Here is a 20818-nt window from a genome sequence, read left to right on the forward strand (position 1 = left end):
CTGATGTCAGCGCTCTCCACGCAGCATGTGCTCTCAGTGCAGCACGCAGCATCACGTGTCGAAATAAACAACACGAGGCATCAGCGATAGTTTTTATTACACCTCTAGAGGCCGCTCTTGTACTGCATGATGCCAGCAGACCCTTCTCAGCTCTCTCTTACTGTGTAATGAATGACAGCGCGCGCTTCTCAGCCGCTCCAGCAACGGACGCAACCAGGAAAAACTATCGGTATGTATTTTTGCCGATAACGATAGTTCCACCAATCAACTATCGGTGCCGATTAATCGGCAAAACCGATGAATCGGTCGACCTCTAATACATACACATACACACACACACACACACACATATACACACACACACACACACACATACATATACATATATACATACACACACACACACACACACACACACACATATACATATATACATACACACACACACACACACACACACACACACACACATATACATACATATACATACACATACACACACACACATATACACACACACACACACACACACATATATATACACATATACATACATATATACACACATATATACACACACACACACACGCACACACACACACACATATATATACATATACATACATATACATACACACACACACACACACACACACACACACACATATATATACACATACAGTATATTAGGGCTGTCAAGCTATTCATATTTTTATCTAATTAATTACATGATGGGGCGATTAATTAATCACAAATCAATTGCACATCAAATCTGGGTGAGAGTGTTAAATGAGAAAAGCGTCAAATAGACGTTCCAAAAGCGAACTTTCTAAAGAAATATTTTATTTGATTCGACATAGAATTTATCTGTGGTTTTATGATAAACGACAACAACCAATGATTTCCATCTTTAAACTTTGTCATTTTAATATTTAAGATGTTGATACAATACTGCATAGAATGAATGACTCAGATATTGTATTTTCAGTGCAACATATTTTCCAACTTTTGTTTAAAATAAACTAAAATAGCTTGAAGTGAGATGATGTGTGTGTGACATTTATGGCACTGAATCCACTGTTCCAGGCAAAGCTTTCAGAATGAGAGCTCTGTATTACAGTGACAGCCAAAGAGTGTGTGTGTGTGTGTGTGTGTGTGTGTGTGTGTGTGTGTGTGTGTGTGTGTGTGTGTGTGTGTGTGTGTGTGTGTGTGTGTGTGTGTGTGTGTGTGTGTGTGTGTGTGTGTGTGTGTGTGTGTGTGTGTGTGTGTGTGTGTGTGTGTCGCGGTGTAGAATCTGGGATTACGTCATCTAAATCCCCAAAGGAATGTAGTGCAGTCTCCATAGCAACCATGAGGAAAAGTGTTGATTTGGATTCATTTTAACGTGTTTCGGTCTCGTTCTTCTTTCATTTTGACTCCATACATATTTTTTGTCTGTCTTCTTCGCATGTGTGGACTTGCTAATGAACGGCAAGCAAGAATTCCTGTCATTCTCCACTGGCGGCTAGAGGGCATGTTGGTTCCAGTTTAGAAACGGCTGGGATTTCCTTGAAAACTGAAAGTTGGAGAGAATCAAACAAATGAGGAACTTGGGTTTGTTCATTTACTCAAACAGAAACCATCAAGTTTAGTGAAGTTACGGTAAAACCCAGGCCCGTCATGGAGAAAAATCAAGTGTATGTTTCATGTATGTGATGAATTGGTGTGTGTGTGTGTGTGTGTGTGTGTGTGTGTGTGTGTGTGTGTGTGTGTGTGTGTGTGTGTGTGTGATGTGTGTGTGTGTGTGTGTGTGTGTTCACAGGCATATTGCCATGTATTACATTATATAATGGGCTGTATGAATTCGTATTATTAAAGACTCTTTAACTGAAGTAAGGAGCTGAATGTTGGTATTAATGAAGCATGTCTAGTATGCAGTTTCTTTCCAAGGCAATTATGAAATGATGAAGCCACGCCATTATAGCTGTAGACGTCTTCATATGTCAATTCGTAAGAGTTTTCCCAAGCCAGACACAGAAGATGTAATGTACTGAGCTTCAAGTGCAGTTATTTACAACAACTATCATTAGTATTACAGTCACAGTCCTCTCTGGCAGTGTACAATAGTTCTTAAAGTCCCCCTGTAGTCGATCATTGTGTCCCTTTAAAAATCATCTTTGATCAGCAAAATTACATATTTAAGCGTTTTTTCCTTTATTAAATATCTTGAATGTAACTCGACACTCTTGCCTCATTTAGCATTCGAGTTTCTATGAATATGCAAATGAGCCCCGCCTCCACTCACTCGCTCAGCTCAGCGATCCACTGGTTGACGATCACATTGGTTATATGTCTGTGGTGTTTTTAATACGCTTTAAGACAGTGATTCTCAACCGGTGGGCGGCGGAGCGCCATCTGGTGAGCCGTGTAGGCAGTGCTAGACTCCCCCCACATTCATTTTTAGTTATTTTTTAATTGACAAATCTTGTTAAAACCTTTTTCCGAAATTCACCGCCTTAACCCTAGTTTCACAACAATTATAAAGAGTCTGTGCGCTACAGTACTTTGAATATGGTTCCACTTGCACTTAATAAGACTAAGAAAAAACTGTTATTTATTTTTGTTATTTATACTGTTTTTATTTCTGTGTTCAATTTGTGGAAAGGAGTTCAGTTAGGAGGTCACACACACACACACACACACACACACACACACACACACACACACACACACACACACACACACCAATTCATCACATACATGAAACATACACTTGATTTTTCTCCATGACGGGTCTGGGTTTTACCGTAACTTCACTAAACTTGATGGTTTCTGTTTGAGTAAATGAACAAACTCAAGTTCCTCATTTGTTTGATTCTCTCCAACTTTCAGTTTTCAAGGAAATCCCAGCCGTTTCTAAACTGGATGGGGCTCATTTGCATATTCATAGAACCGTGTATACTAAATGAGGCGAGGGTGTCGAGTTACTCTGCTACTTTAAGGCATGAAGAATTATTTTCAAGGAAAAAACATTTTGCTGATCAAAGATGAGTTTTACAGTGATTGACTACAGTGGGCTTTAAATCTGATGGTTTGCTGTGTAAGCTCTTGCAGTTCCTCTGAACCCCTCCACCTCCCCAGCTCCACCCGCCCGAGATCTGCCACGGCTCATGTGTTATCTGCACACACATCTGTGGAGTTATTGACCAGCGCGAGTATATACACCAGCAAGAACATTTAATAACAATAACAAGAGTTGTCATGACAGAAGAATAAATGCGGCAACATATTTATCGAACATCTTTTTCATCAGATTGCTGCCACATTTAATCCATAAAAGCAGTACGTCACATGAAGCTGAGTAAAAGAGCTGATGCTTCAAGTTGTTTTGTCTCCTAAAGCTTCTTTTTGAGTGTTAGATGATGTTTATAACTCAAAAGCCCATCTGTTGATCGTACCGCTCAAAACTCGCTCATTAGTGTGAAATGTCATTACTGATAATAGGCCTCTAGACCGATTAAAAATGCCTCTGATTATAATAAAACTCAAAGCTGTCTAATACCACACGGACTCTGTTATGGTTATAAGTGTGTTCTTCTCCCAGTAAAGAATGACAGCACAAGAACGGCTTGTAAATCGTCCTCATTATTGAGGCCTTTAAACAGTGCACTCATTATCTTGTCTTCATGAGCTCTTCTATCGCTCTAAACATGAGGACACATGCAGACAGGTGTAATTACCAGAGGAACCTCTGCTTTCTTCATCTGCACATCTGTAACTCTGCTCAACACATCATGTGCTGGCCACTGAAGTGTAGAGCAGGGGTTTTCAACTGGTTCTGTGCCAGGGACCACCATTCTGACTAACAAGAAATCGGCGGCCCACTATTGTGTGTGTCTGTGTGTGTAGTGTGTGGATTCCTTTGTCAGATAGCACAGTCAGACGTCGAATTGAGGAAATGGCATAAAAAAATTTAAAAAAAAGTTTGTCATGTCATTTTGCTGTGTACTGAACCTATTCACGGCTCCATCAGCATTTCGTGCCAAATCGCTATATTTCCTTGTTTAAAATGTAGGCTACTGCAAGATGCAGTTTCTTTCCAAATCGCGATAAGCGCCAACCCTATTTTTAGCCTAAACGCGATACATCCTCTCGACTAATCAGAATTCTCTCTCTCGCTCTCTCACCCTCAAATCACTCGCGCGTATCGCGCCAGACGCTCAATTTTCCTCATTCGCGCGACCGCGCCGCGCTAAACGCCTCATTCGCGCTGCAGGACCTCCAGATGCGCGTAACCGCGTCTTTACATTGACTTGACATGAAAATCACTTGCGCCAGACGCTCTATTCGCGTTTGGTGTGAACGCTACTCACTCACTTACTCACTCACTCACTCACTCACTCACTCACTCACTCACTCACTCACACAAGGTCATGTTGTGATTTGTTTTATGTAAAGCGGACAATGGTTCTACTTTTTATGGGTTTGACACTTTACTGAATGCCAATGTATTTGTTAGTGATTGTCTTTACTTATTTTTTATGGAAAAAAAGTGATTATAATATTGTAATTACGTAGGCTGGAATGCATGTCACGGACCACATGCAATGCAGTCATGGACCACCAGGGGGCCGCGGACCACCGGTTGAAAACCCCTGGTGTAGAGCATGCGTTTGGACGGCTTTGTGTGATGGGTAACATGTGCATGAACGACATAAGCCATGTTTCCATCCACCGATTTCAATGCGAAATTTAGGATATTGCATGAAGATGGAAATGCCAACATGCACATGAATTATAAAAATGTGAATAAAAAAAACGTATGCACTCAATTGAGTCAGATCATTTTTTATCCGATTAGAAGACATGCACATGAACTATAATGCAAACAAATTGACTGAATAAACTCATTGATGTGCTTCAATTTATCCTAGTGAACTACACAAAACTGTGTGAACAAGCCCTCACTGTACACAACACAGAGTATCACACACACATCACATCATCCGCAGGAAAATTGCCAGATGATTCTGTCAAGGTTCTGTTCATGATCTCTAAACGATCATAATCCCCCAGAAAATAAAGCATGTGTGAAAGCACCCACTGCAACTGTGTAACAATCCAAGCTAAATTGAATCCATCAACAGAGAAAACTAAATACACCGACCACAAGGTTAGCACTAAACATACAATAGATTTGTGAATGGAGAGTATTGGGTTGCATTACATAACACTGATATTTCCACTGAACTATTGGCGAGGCTCCTGAGGAAGTCAGCGTCTCGGATATAAACACACACGAGGAGAAGTTAACCAATGCTTGACACTGAAACCGTGTGGGAAGAAAACACTTAAGAAAATGCCAGGAAAAACAGTGTTTGGATATAGTGAGACCAGCTTCTACGAGTGAAATATCTCACGGTTTGCCTGTAAACTGGCTATTTTTAGACGAGCATTGCTGCTGGAAAGCCTGTGGTGAAATATAACCAATGCAAACGTGTGCAACATTTGTTAGATGCAACTGCAGCATGTCAGGGATGAATTCACTGGAGAATAGAAGGTTTGCCAAAACAAACACTATTCGTTTTTTTGTCTTTATGTGCAGTCTATGTACGTGTAAGCGGTGGTTTTCTCTCTGGTGAGCTAATCGCGGTTACGTAATGTTAGGCATGTGTGTGTACGAGTGCATGAAGCGGAGATAGCCACATATTTTCAGATCTATTTCAATATAAAAGTGGATTTGTGTTGCATTTGTCACACGCCTGCTAATAAATTACTGTACCATTATGAGAATAAGGAGAAGGATTAATATTTAGTTCAGTTGGGGAGGAAGAAATCTGCGCCATGAGCTGAGTTTGAAACATTGAAAAAAATAAGTAAAATTAAGTAAAATTTACTGCAACTGCTCTGCACAACTTAGGCTACCTGTTGTTATCAAGTAAAACCTACTTACTATTGACACTAATTGACACTTAACATTTAATTTAAGTAATTAAGTAAATATTACTTAATTATATTAAAAATATTTAATTTCACATATAGAGTTTATTAAGTAACATCTACTTAACTAAGTTAAGTCAATTTAACAAAATTAACTTTTTACTCAAACAATATCAAATTGAATTTAACCACACTTTTAAAGTGTATGCTTTACTTAGAGACATCTAAATAATACAATTTTACTAATTATTCATGCCCCAGTGCATCATGGGAAAATCAGTATTAGAAAAGATAAGTAGGTTTTACTTAATTTTATATCGTTGAGATTTACGCTTTAATTTCTACAAGCTTGAATTGAGTGCAAATACAGGATTTACTTTGTTTTTTTTTTATTCTTGCCTGAACTCACTTTTTCATGTAGAAATTACATTTGTTTTTTCTGTAGCAAAAGAATCATTATTATCAGTGAAGGATCGACTTATACACGTGTAATGTAAAATGTGTCTAGAGGTTCTCAGCGTTCTCATGTATTCTTGTGAGCCGTGGATTTACCCAAAGAAAACACATTCATCTTTACTGGAGCCACACATAGGATGCAAAAAGTGACAGAACATGTCCATCTGTTTCAGGGACAGTGTGAACATTAATAGAACTGGGTCTTTTCTAACGTTAATGCTTCCAGGACATTGTTAACTTAATTTGGCTCTGAAGTGAAGTTAATTCCCGAGACCGGAGCAATCATTCCATCAATTCATCATCTTTAGTTTAAGTGCATGACACATTTTCACAAGCTATTTAAGAGTTTTGAATAACATTTCAATGGCACTTTTCCTTTTCTGATCTTCTCTTGTGGTTTGTTAAAGTATGTATTAATTTGAATATTTATATAATATCAATCTAAAAGTGACCACCTGTGCAATCCATCTGGAGAATGCATCAGTCGTCATGTTCAAAATAAAGGGCCAAAATCAGACAAACAGGGGAGGCAACCAGACGCAGACTGTTCATCTCTCTAAACTGGAGACCAGACGCTCTTCTGATTGGCTGTGGTTTATGATTGATTTGGTTGCGAGTGCAGTGCGTTTGCAGAGAGACTCCGCCCACAAGCTCTCCTGATTGGCTGTGGTTTATGATTGATTTGGTTGCGAGTGCAGTGCGTTTGCAGAGAGACTCCGCCCACACGCTCTTCTGATTGGCTGTGATTTATGATTGATTTGGTTGCGAGTGCAGTGCGTTTGCAGAGAGACTCCGCCCACACGCTCTTCTGATTGGCTGTTATATATGACTGATTTGGTTGCGAGTGCAGTGCGTTTGCAGAGAGACTCCGCCCACACGCTCTTCTGATTGGCTGTTATATATGACTGATTTGGTTGCGAGTGCAGTGCGTTTGCAGAGAGACTCCGCCCACACGCTCTTCTGATTGGCTGTGATATATGATTGATTTGGTTGCGAGTGCAGTGCGTTTGCAGAGAGACTCCGTCCACAAGCTCTCCTGATTGGCTGTGTTTTATGATTGATTTGGTTGCGAGTGCAGTGCGTTTGCAGAGAGACTCCGCCCACACGCTCTTCTGATTGGCTGTTATATATGATTGATTTGGTTGCGAGTGCAGTGCGTTTGCAGAGAGACTCCGCCCACACGCTCTTCTGATTGGCTGTTATATATGATTGATTTGGTTGCGAGTGCAGTGCGTTTGCAGAGAGACTCCGCCCACACGCTCTTCTGATTGGCTGTGATTTATGATTGATTTGGTTGCGAGTGCAGTGCGTTTGCAGAGAGACTCCGCCCACACGCTCTTCTGATTGGCTGTGATATATGATTGATTTGGTTGCGAGTGCAGTGCGTTTGCAGAGAGACTCAGCCCACACGCTCTTCTGATTGGCTGTGATTTATGATTGATTTGGTTGCGAGTGCAGTGCGTTTGCAGAGAGACTCCGCCCACACGCTCTTCTGATTGGCTGTGATATATGATTGATTTGGTTGCGAGTGCAGTGCGTTTGCAGAGAGACTCCGCCCACACGCTCTTCTGATTGGCTGTGATTTATGATTGATTTGGTTGCGAGTGCAGTGCGTTTGCAGAGAGACTCCGCCCACACGCTCTTCTGATTGGCTGTGATATATGATTGATTTGGTTGCGAGTGCAGTGCGTTTGCAGAGAGACTCCGCCCACACGCTCTTCTGATTGGCTGTGATTTATGATTGATTTGGTTGCGAGTGCAGTGCGTTTGCAGAGAGACTCCACCCACACGCTCTTCTGATTGGCTGTGATATATGATTGATTTGGTTGCGAGTGCAGTGCGTTTGCAGAGAGACTCCGCCCACACACTCTTCTGATTGGCTGTGATATATGATTGATTTGGTTGCGAGTGCAGATTTGCAGAGAGACTCCGCCCACACACTCTTCTGATTGGCTGTGGTTTATGATTGATTTGGTTGCGAGTGCAGATTTGCAGAGAGACTCCGCCCACACGCTCTTCTGATTGGCTGTGATATATGATTGATTTGGTTGCGAGTGCAGTGCGTTTGCAGAGAGACTCCGCCCACACACTCTTCTGATTGGCTGTGATATATGATTGATTTGGTTGCGAGTGCAGATTTGCAGAGAGACTCCGCCCACACACTCTTCTGATTGGCTGTGATATATGATTGATTTGGTTGCGAGTGCAGTGCGTTTGCAGAGAGACTCCGCCCACACACTCTTCTGATTGGCTGTGATATGATTGATTTGGTTGCGAGTGCAGATTTGCAGAGAGACTCCGCCCACACGCTCTTCTGATTGGCTGTGATATATGATTGATTTGGTTGCGAGTGCAGTGCGTTTGCAGAGAGACTCCGCCCACACACTCTTCTGATTGGCTGTGATATATGATTGATTTGGTTGCGAGTGCAGATTTGAAGAGAGACTCCGCCCACACGCTCTTCTGATTGGCTGTGATATATGATTGATTTGGTTGCGAGTGCAGATTTGAAGAGAGACTCCGCCCACACACTCTTCTGATTGGCTGTGATATATGATTGATTTGGTTGCGAGTGCAGATTTGAAGAGAGACTCCGCCCACACGCTCTTCTGATTATAAAAAGGCTTTACTAACACACAAGGCAAATTCCAACTCAGATAAGCAGTCCAACACAACGTACACACGGATGAGACCCGCCAGTGAAACTCAAACAGAACTGAAGTTAAGTTGTAGAGATAACGAGACACACACACACTTGAACTTAATGATGAGATCAAATGAATAACCATGACAACTAAGGCGGGATGTTATTAGGCTCTCGTTTAATGTGATTATTCTCTTTACAAAGCTTTGGGATCTCCAGTAGAATCAACTTATTTTGAACTTTGCTGTCCTGGATGTTTCTATAACCTGGTTCTCTCTCAGGTTTACACTGCTTTCCCAACATGACCTATTAAAGATCCCATTAAATGAAACGAAAACCTTGTCAGTGGACTCTGCACTATGGATCAGGTCAACGACCTCGGAGAACCTTTCATCCACACAAACGTTCTGAACCTGTTAATCATGACAACATTATAAATAAAACTAGAAATTACCAGGCCTGTGCATTAGGGGTGTAACAATAAATCGCAATACCAAAAATACCAATAGTGACAATATATATTGTGGATAGTCCACCCAAAATAAAAAAAATACAGAGTTTTAGTGTCAGTACTACATCAAACTACTATATATAATGTTGAATATAATGTATATTTGGGGGAATATTTGTGTGTCCTGATAATGCCAAATGTCTAATGTTACCAGTAAAAAGTGACAACATTATTTTAAATATATCTAGTCAGTGACAGAGATCACGCATATTCATCTACAATAATCCTGTATTTTCAGCTTTAGCAACATGAATATTGTTATTCTGGTGTCTCTATTGTCCTGTGCTTTGGGTTTCAGCACCAAGTAAATATTCATTTACACACACAATGTAATATCAAATGTACCATTTTATTCAACAGTACAGTTTTTGTTAACCTTTTATCTTATGTTTTTGAGTATCGCAATAATATCGTATCGTGAGTTCAGTATCGTGACATGAGGGTCTCGTTACACCCCTACTGGGCATCACAAATAATTACTAAAATAATACAAAACTAAACTTAATATACAACTAAAATACCTGAATTCTGGATTGTCTTTAAACATTTCATCTACATCATATTCCACTCATTGCTGACAGACCGATGGTTTTCATGTGTTGAAATCATTTCTTTAGTTTCTTAATAACTGCTCGTTCTCCCTGGTTTGACCACCTCAGTCACACACACCTGCATTGAGCCTGTCAAAGCCTAAGCAGGATTAAAGAAATAAAAGCAGCTCACTGCGATTTCTTTTATCACTGAACACTGCCTCAGTCTTTATGGGCTTCTACCCGTGCAAAACAAGAAAGGAGAACAGCCTATATTGATTTGGAATCACAGCAGATCCAGATCCGGGACACATCTGGGCCGTGTGGAGTCTGTGTGTACCGGATGTGGGCCGGATCTGGGCCGGATAGAACCTAGGCCTAACCCTAACCCTAACTGCCAAAAGAACCAAAACCTGGTTCAATGACCATGGTATTACTGTGTGATTACTGTGTGATTTCATGTAATATTCTAATTTTCTGGGACTTTGATTTCGTGGGTTTCATAAGCTGTAAGCCATAATCATCAAAATTATAACAAATAAAGGCTTGAAATATCTCACTTTGCATGTAATGAGTCTATATAATATACTAGTTTCACCAGTTAAGTTGAATTCTTGAAATAAATCAACTTTTTGATGATATTCACATTTTATGACCAGCACCTGTATATGTGGCTTTTTGGTCAAACATGAAAAGAGTTCCCCCTGGGGGGTCACTATGATGTAATAGGGGCTTTCGAACCAGAGGAATGTTTTCATAGTTCCTATAGGCCAACTATTATCGGAAGTACGATACTGGGAACGATTTTAGTTATAGGAACACATTTTGGGGGGACTTAATACGGTCCTACTTCAGAGTAGGGTCTAAACCAGCACTATAGGGACTACCAGTGACATAAGTGTACTTCGACTGGCCGAGCGCACGTGAAACACCAGCGTAAACCTATATATTTACTCCACAAACTAACTCTACGAACATGGAAAACAGCGATAGATGGGCCGACGCTGAAGTCCAGGTACTTCTCCACCATTACACCACCCAGACAGCAACGTGTCGGCCCAGATCCGGCCCACATCCGGTACATGTGAAATCCACACTAACGACATTGGGCATCGATGACACGGCAAACGTTCCTGTGTGAAAGCCCTTGATGTCTTAAGATATGAAATATATCGTGGCCTCAGGCCTTCTACAGGAACACTATCAGCGGTGAAATGAATCTGCAGCAGTCGGTGGTACAGGTCGGAGCTCTTTACGTTGTTTACGTTTATCATTACTGTAATGTTATGTACTTTGAGACGTGAGGTCATTAGACGGCGTCTCTCGTGACGCTTTGCAGACTCTGCTCTGGTTGTGCGCGTTCATGTGTTTTGGAGGAGGCGGTCGAGATCTTATGCTTTCAAAGCTATAGCTTGCTATCGCTAGTCTATACGAAACCGCACATCATAGATTTAAAGTGACGGCAGCCTAATAAACCTGCAGCTGTCTGTGTCAGTAACGTTAATCAAACAACAAAAGACAGATACAATCACTCACTGCTCTTCACTGAATAACTTTTGTATCTTTATAAGAATCAAATTACACTGAATTCATATAGAGAAGACTATGCTTGACGGCTTTTACATATGACTATTCAATTTCGGCAGTATTTCTTATGTTAAATAAACCTACTGTACTTGACAATCTTAGTTTGCTTTTATTGCATTGGTCCTATAGTTTGTAGTATTTGCCTCTTTTTTTTTATAACTAGAATAAAATTATTACATATTGTTATCATGAAATATAATGTCTTATATCACGGTGTAAGATTTTGGTCATGTCGCACACCCATACAACAAAAGTGCAAAAATAAAAATTAGCAAATTATGTCTTTTATCTCCAGTTTAAAGGTGCTCTAAGTGACGTCACAAGTTTTTTTAGGCCAAAACATTTTTTTTTGTCACATCCAGCAAACATCTCCTCCCTATCCGCTCGCTGCCTGTCCCCTGAACACACTGTAAAGACACGCGTCTCTGTAGACACCACAGGCTCCACAAACAGCAACAAAAACAAACTGGCCCAGCCTGGACCACAAAACATAACAAACAGTGTTCCAGCCAATCACCGACAAGAATGATTTGGGGGGGGGGGGGGGTTATTGCACATGCACATGAAGGGGGGGGGGGGGGTGTGGGGGGTGGAGGAGAGAGAAGCATGAAGAGGGAAGTTAGCTAGAGGAGAGATGTCCTAGACAACGACAACAACTAACGTTAAAAAATGATATTCTTGAGAATTTTGATATGGCCGACACATGACCAAAGAGACGACGTTCCGATGAACAAATAACAAAGAAGAGGGAAAAGGAGAAGGAACGCGCAAAGTCCAGAATTTACATCGGAAAAGCGTTCAAAAGGTGGCGAGAACTCCGCCGGCTGAAGGGCTTCCGATCCGACATTCAGGAGGCTGTGTTTCTGCTGGACAGGTGTGTAGATCCAGTTTGTTTTTTCTAAATGGTTCATGACTGTTTCAGGAAGCACGGGAGGGAGGGGGAGGGGACGGGATGAGGAGGAGGGAGGGGGAGGGGACGGGATGAGGAGGAGGGAGGGTCGAGCTAGCCTCCATTTTGTTTGACAATACTTCGAACGTCAACAAGAAGTGACGTCACCCAACATCGCTCAGAGCAGCTTTAAGTCATGTTCTGCCTGTGTTATGCTGCTAACGGAAAGAATTACTCATTAAAGGTGTTCACACTTGAGTCCTCTTTGAAAGAGCCGAATTTTCAGTTGACCCAAAATAGACTGAAAAATGTCCCAGTCATCTTTGCATTCATATTGTACGTAGTTCATGGCACACTGAACATACTTGAAAGCAGCGTCATAATAACTCTCAGGTCCAAGTTTCAGTTCACTTTGTTGGTTTTAAAAACAGTGTAAAAGTACCCCACCCCAGCACTCTCTGCTACAGGTCGACCTTCAGCTGTTGCTGTCAGATTCTCTTTAGATTCCTCAAGTGAGTGGTTTCTCCTTTACACAAAGGCCTGATTTCTTCCATTCGTTTGACAGTCTATTAAAGACACAGTATGAGTCAATACAGGCACACCGGAGCCGTCCCACGCTTGCACTCAGCAAACATCCACTCATGTGAAACGCACAACACCGCTAGCCTACTCGGATATTGACAGATCGACCCATGAAGGACCAAAGGGAAGCGAAGGGCGGCTCTATAACGGGCGGATAAAGCTTCTAAAGGTTGCTTTCAGTTCTACTACAAGTGATTATTTTAAGCGTTAAGCCAACTTTCTCGTGATCAAAAGTAGCATTGAAATTAAAGGGTTAGTTCACCCCAAAATGAAAGTTCAGTCATTAATTACTCGCCTTCATGTCGTTCCAAACACGTAAGACTTTCGTTCATCTTCAGAACACAAATGAATATATTTTTGATGAAATCTGAGAGGTTTCTGTCCCTCCATTGACAACAATGTCATTGCAACTTTCAAGGCCCAGAAAGGTAGTAAAGACATCGTTAAAATAGTCCATGTGTTGAATAATGTCGTTATTTTAGGGGTTTTTTTGCACTCAAAAAGTATTCTCATCGCTTCATAACATTAAGGTTGAACCACTGTAGTCACATGGACTATTTTAACGATGTCTTTACTACCTTTCTGGGCCTTGAAAGTTGCAATGACGTTGCTGTCAATGGAGGGACAAAAAGCTCTCAGATTTCATCAAAAATATCTTCATTTGTGTTCAGAAGATGAACGAAGGTCTTACGGGTTTGGAACGACGTGAGGGAGAGTAAACTAACCCTTTAAAATGAACTAAATGGAACCTATTTTACAAGAAGCAAAAGAATATGAGCAGAGCATTAACATAAAGATGTGTAATTCCTGTGATGCCCAGTAGGGGTGTAACGAGACCCTCATGTCACGATACTGAACTCACGATACGATATTATTGCGATACTCAAATACATATGATAAAAGGTTAACAAAAACTGTACTGTTGAATAAAATGGTACATTTGATATTACATTGTGTGTGTAAATGTAGTCTTGGACTTGGTGCTGAAACCCAAAGCACAGGACAATAGAGACACCAGAATAACAATATTCATGTTTCTAAAGCTGAAAATACAGAATTATTGTAGATGAATATGCTTGATCTCTGTCACTGACTAGATATATTTAAAATAATGTTGTCACTTTTTACTGGTAACATTAGACATTTGGCATTATCAGGACACACAAATATTCCCCCATTGCATTATTACACATTATATAGTAGTTTATTATAGTACTGACACTAAAACTCTGAAAACTTGAATTTTTTTCTCACACAGTTATTTTTATTTTGGGTGAACCATCCACGATACATATTGTTGCATTTTCGCATTGCGATATATTGTGACACGATACATTGTTACACCCCTATACCCAATCATACCCGTTTACATTTAAGACTTAAAAGAGACCCGTACACTTAGGGCTAAAATCAGTGTAGAAATGTCAAAAATGCAGTTCATGACCTCTTTAATGCCTAAGGCTAACGGTTTGTTCAGCCCAACACAACCCTGAGTATGAACAATATTAATAGCCTTTGCAAATATTTAATAAACACTACAAGACCAAGAACAGTAAGCTGTGGTTTTGTATACGCAACCAAAAACAATGACCTAACTGTGGTTAAACGCAACCCTCAATGAACCAATCCTGTGTATTAACTGGACATCAGTGTGAGTCAGAGCTACAGATGCAGAGAGAGTTCATCACTGTATCTTCAGATGTACTCACCCCTGGCAGAGAGCTTTTTAGTGTTGATGATTTTGGCAGCATATTCCTGACCAGAAGAGATTTTCATGCATCTTCTCACCACAGAAAATGCTCCTCTGAAAGTCAAAAAAGATCAAATGTAAATAAATAAATCATGTTTTATTTTCTTTCTTTGCAGGATGCATAATTTTAAAGGCGCTCCTGTAAGTTCCTCACTCTGAAAATACTACTGCACTTTTAAAGAAAATTATTAGACTTTCTGAAACCAGACGAGAGCCTTGTGTTGAATAGGTTAGGTGTGTTCCTGCTTCTCAACATCAACACAACTCTGTTTAGGAAACATACAAACCTAGGGGTTTACATTAGGGGGGATTCTGCTGTGTGCCAAAGAACGAGAAAAGAATTATACAAAACAGCAGAATACTCGATTGTCTCTGTGAAAGTGTCATGAAGGAAGACTAACAGGTAATCAGGTAGGAACTAACATGAAGATGTCAAGTAATCAGGTAGAGTCAGTGCATTCAAACACCTCAGATTGAAGCGTCTGAGTTTAACTAATCTCTCCCAGTGTAACTTAATAATAATTTAACTTAACCAATAATGTAACTTACTTTCCCAGTTCTTCGTACAGCTGATATTCGTCGGTGAACCTGGTGCAGGTTGTTGAAGCCATGCTGAGAATCTGAGCGCAAAAGTCAAATCTGCGGTCACTCTTCCTGATTATCCTCAATGCAGACCAAAAGTGAAGCTTTCAACAGAGGAAAGAAATGAAAATGTCCAGGTCTGCCACTTCGAATCCTCTCTCAGGTGTGAGATAGAGACTGACTCTGGGTTGACACTATTTGAAGTTGAAGCGCCGCACCTCTTCTGATCAGAGATTCGCGAACGTGTTGTGCTTTTGATCCGGTTCTTTTTACTGATTCGATAGAGCCGATTCGCAAAACGTGTGTAATTCTCAGGGGATTCATTGTTGTGAGCTATTATGGGCTGTTATCTATGCCTAAAATTCGTAATTTACGATTATAGAAAAGAGGAACTCTTTGTTACAAGAGTCAAATTCTAGAAAACATATTGCCATAAGGGAAATAAGTAGTTTTATTTCCCGTAAATGGTATCATTTTGCAAAAATGAATGTATGAACCCAAGATAAACACAAATATTACATTTCTGAGAACTGTGCACGTTTAATCTAGAAATAGAAATAAACTCCATTTGATTGATAGTTGTTATTTGACACAAGATTGAGAACTTTTTTCGTTCTTTTCTAATTTCATACAAAATATTTCATTCGAATTTATATTGTCATTATTAGAATTTGTCTGAAAAGTTGATTCGTATCAGATTCTTATCTCATCTCTTCTTCATTTTCCCACAGCCAAGTAAAGAAATAAAATAATTTAAAAAAAAACATTTATATGAAGCCTTTATTAATAACTTTTGAAACTGTGATGTTTCACATATACTGCAACATTTCACTCAATCATTGAAGCTCATTAAAAACACGAATAAACAGCAGTAGGCTTGAAATTAATTACTTTCACTTCGAAAAATAAGCTAAAATGCCATTCGGGGAACAATGAATCGATTCATTTGATCAGATCATTCTAACGAACCGATTCGCTAAAATGAATCGAATTTCCCAACTCCGCTTAATTTCTCATATCTCGCTTCCTGCTGTTGAATGCGATGTAACAGCGCCATCTGGCGGCACAAACGCGCGTGTGCAGAGTCTGAAAACACTACAGTTTATCATGTATTATATTGCAGGATATTCGTGAATGTGTGCGGATAGACTTGTTGACAGACTGTTATGTAACTCTAGTCTAAATGGGAGCATGATACAGGTCTGTTCACCCTTGTGCACTGTCACCTTGAGGTAACTGGATGACCAATTATCCTCTTAAAATACTAATCCTGTAAATCCGGTGCAGAATTCCTCCTCATCCACGACTGTCTTAAAATCAGTGCACTGACAAAAAGCTCCCTCGCTCCTCCTGATTTTTCAAATTAGGTCTATTTGTCTTTTTTTTTCTCACTTTTTTTATTGTGGATTTTTATTAAGGGTTATTTTGTGAAAGTGAATTCACACACACACACACACACACACACACACACACACACACACACACACACACACACATACTTGTTTATATGCATTGTGGGGGTCACCTGTCAGAAATGCTACATAATGGGGACCACCCTTTCTAATAAACTTTAAGACCTAAAAAAAATATTATGACAACTAATACAATATCAGTTTAGAAAATGTCCTTTCAGATTACAAATATTTTGCTATAAAATTTTCAAACATGACACAGTGGCTACTTGTGGGGTCATTTCAGGTCTTGTGTAAATCTGAGGTCCGCCAATACACACAACTGGTTTTTAGTCATTGTGGGGATCAAACGTACACACACCAAACTGGTTTTAGGTCATCGTGGGGATCAAACGCACACACACACACAACTAGTTTTTAGTCATCGTGGGGATCGAACGTACACACACCAAACTGGTTTTAGGTCATCGTGGGGATCAAACGTACACACACCAAACTGGTTTTAGGTCATCGTGGGGATCAAACGTACACACACCAAACTGGTTTTAGGTCATCGTGGGGATCAAACGTACACACACCAAACTGGTTTTAGGTCATCGTGGGGATCAAACGCACACACACACACAACTGGTTTTTAGTCATCGTGGGGATCAAACGTACACACACCAAACTGGTTTTAGGTCATCGTGGGGATCAAACGTACACACACCAAACTGGTTTTAGGTCATCGTGGGGATCAAACGTACACACACCAAACTGGTTTTAGGTCATCGTGGGGATCAAACGCACACACACACACAACTAGTTTTTAGTCATCGTGGGGATCGAACGTACACACACCAAACTGGTTTTTAGTCATCGTGGGGATCAAACGTACACACACCAAACTGGTTTTAGGTCATCGTGGGGATCAAACGTACACACACCAAACTGGTTTTAGGTCATCGTGGGGATCAAACGCACACACACACACAACTAGTTTTTAGTCATCGTGGGGATCGAACGTACACACACCAAACTGGTTTTTAGTCATCGTGGGGATCAAACGTACACACACCAAACTGGTTTTAGGTCATCGTGGGGATCAAACGTACACACACCAAACTGGTTTTAGGTCATCGTGGGGATCAAACGTACACACACCAAACTGGTTTTAGGTCATCGTGGGGATCAAACGTACACACACCAAACTGGTTTTAGGTCATCGTGGGGATCAAACGTACACACACCAAACTGGTTTTAGGTCATCGTGGGGATCAAACGTACACACACCAAACTAGTTTTAGGTCATCGTGGGGTCAAACGTACACACACCAAACTGGTTTTAGGTCATCGTGGGGTCAAACGTACACACACCAAACTGGTTTTAGGTCATCGTGGGGATCAAACGTACACACACCAAACTAGTTTTAGGTCATCGTGGGGTCAAACGTACATAGCTACTTGTATCCTTGTATCAACTAATTTTGAGAAGACTGCCCCAGTAACAATTTTTAAAAGGCACTTTTTAAAAAGCAGTGTAAAAAGAGAATCTACTTTTTTGAGTTCTTTATTTATAGAAAGCAACATTAAATGTTTTTACTTCTAAAAAAGTATAACCTACATACACACAAACATACGTACATGTAGACATGTACATGCGTGTATAAATAATTATCTGTGACATGTAATGTTAACATTTTCAAAACTTGCATCAAATGTCTGTCAACAAATAGATCTAGCATAAGACTATTCCATGCTCATGTTCATATTAATTAATAAAACCCTTGACAAACACTTCTAAACAGTTTCTCAAAACGTATCGTCAAGTAAAACTTCAGCATGAAACTTTTGCATGCCTGCGTGTATAGTAAACATTTGGCATTAAAAAAAACAATTATGAAAACTTGCTAAAAAAACAAAACAAATCATTAACTGCAGTATAAAAGTTATTTGAAACACTTTAAAAACATTTGAAAAGAACTGAATCAACAAATCCATACAGGCAAGATTAAGATATAACCTGGTGACTAATACTCAACATGGTGTCAATATTAGTGTATGGAAGTAAAATAATGACAAATGTTTTTGAAACTAAAAAGCTTGTTGAATTGCACTAGTAAAAATATGCAGTGCATTAACCCTGCTTGCATTTTAATGCATTATATTTTCAGGGCTTGCATTTTTATGGGCTGAAATTCAACATGGTTGTATATTTAAGCTGTGAATATTTCAATGCAAAACATTTCACACACGTTTTCATTCTTAAAAATTCAATAATCCATATTCACCTTTCAGATTGCACTTCCAAAATGTTCATTCGGTTTAAAAATACAACCTATAATATTCGACTGGCAATTTTCGGTCCATTTTATTTTGCTTCCACAAATTCAGTGGTTCAAATTCGACAGAAAATTCAACATTGATATCCGGGAACTGCAGGAAAAGCAGTAGATTGCCGATTGATGATCTCCATAGCTGTAGACAGCCTCACCAGCAGGGGAGCAAGCGGCCATTGACGAAGAACACTATAGAGCAACGGGTGAGAGACTCACTCATTCGTTGAATTACAGAAATGGAGCGAGCAGTAGTAGGCCATTTGTGATTATCATCAGGGCGATGAATTGTGATGATTATCATATGGAAAAGCTGATAAAGACACAAAAGCTGTGTTTACATTGAAGTCTTCACTGTTACTTTTGTACATGCAAGTTTTGCACAGCTTTCTCTGTCCTGACCGAGATTGTTTTTCCCCGATGCTGATGCACAGATCAAACGTTAAATCTGAGGTAGTAGACATATTTCTCTCGGTTTAGTTTTCTTAACTTTATATTGTGAGTATTCCCCTTCATCTAAACTAACGAATATTAACACAGTCAGTTTCCTCATATCATCTCATGTCACTTCAGTTTATGATCAGAGAGATCTGTGTAAAGATTTCAGAAGATTTACTTTTGTACGAAGAATGATTTAATAAAATGATGTTGTATGTGAACGGGTCGTTTTGATGTAGTCTGATTCTTAATGATATGTTGATTTTTATGCTAAATAAATTGAACAATTAAAGAAAGTAAATATTAGTGCATGTCAAGTCAAGTCAAGTCAAGTTTATTTGTATAGCGCTTTTCACAATACAGATTGCATCAAAGCAGCTTCACAGTATTAAATTAAAATAATACAACAAAGTTTGTTTCAAGAGGAATTTATTGATTGATAAAATTAAATTAAATATCCCCAAAATATCCCCAACTGAGCAAGCCAAAGGCAACAGTGGCAAGGAACCGAAAAACTCCATCAAGTGACCTAATGGTGTCCTAAAACTCCATACGTGTGAACACATATTTGCAGAAAAGCTAAAAGAGAGAGAGAGAAAAAACATGTCAGCACTTCAGATGAAAGTGAAGTAGAGAATGAATTTTTCAAATGTAACTATGATTTGTTCATAAATATTAACACATACAGTCAGTCTCTTCATTTCACTTCAGTTTGTCATCATCAGAATGAAATGTAAAGATTTAATGATAGATACGTATCTTGACTCATAAACAGCTTGTGCATGGCCCTCACAGAGTTGGAAAATAAACTGTGTCAGTACTTCAAGCGTATAGAGATCAGAGGGAAAAGAGGCAGAAAAGTTCCAGTGCTTGTTACTCCTTCAATGCAAGAGTTGATCAGCCTGCTGATTAAAAACCGGAGCGAGTGTGGAGTACTGAATGAGAACCCTTTCCTCTTTGCACGTCCTTGCGGCTGTGCTGCAGAACTGGGGATTCCCTCAATAGTCACTCTCCAGGATTCCCCTGCGGTCTCAGGACACTCAAAATAATGGACAAAATACAGTGATATAAAAGACCAAACTCCCACCTTATTGGGGATGAGGGCGATATTAATAGGCTGCAGGCAAGCAGATGGACCAGAATATGAATGTAACGCGCAAAGTTTCACGCTAAGCGTTTCCCAGTGAAGTACTGGCATAAGTT

General features: G+C 39.9%; 1 protein-coding gene across 1 annotated transcript in view; it reads right to left on the minus strand.

Moving 5' to 3' along the window:
- The window catches only part of camk2d1 (calcium/calmodulin-dependent protein kinase (CaM kinase) II delta 1), a 90002-nt gene extending 74303 nt beyond the window's left edge, over positions 1 to 15699 (minus strand). Inside the window, 2 exon segments of the mRNA XM_082160984.1 lie at positions 14828 to 14922; positions 15418 to 15699. Coding sequence (XP_082017110.1) covers positions 14828 to 14922; positions 15418 to 15479 — 157 coding nt within the window. The 5' untranslated portion in view covers positions 15480 to 15699.
- Between the last annotated feature and the right edge of the window lie 5119 nt (positions 15700 to 20818).

Source organism: Leuciscus leuciscus (genome assembly GCF_965113295.1).
Source record: "Leuciscus leuciscus genome assembly, chromosome: 2".
In the NCBI taxonomy this organism is placed as follows: Eukaryota; Metazoa; Chordata; class Actinopteri; order Cypriniformes; family Leuciscidae; genus Leuciscus; species Leuciscus leuciscus.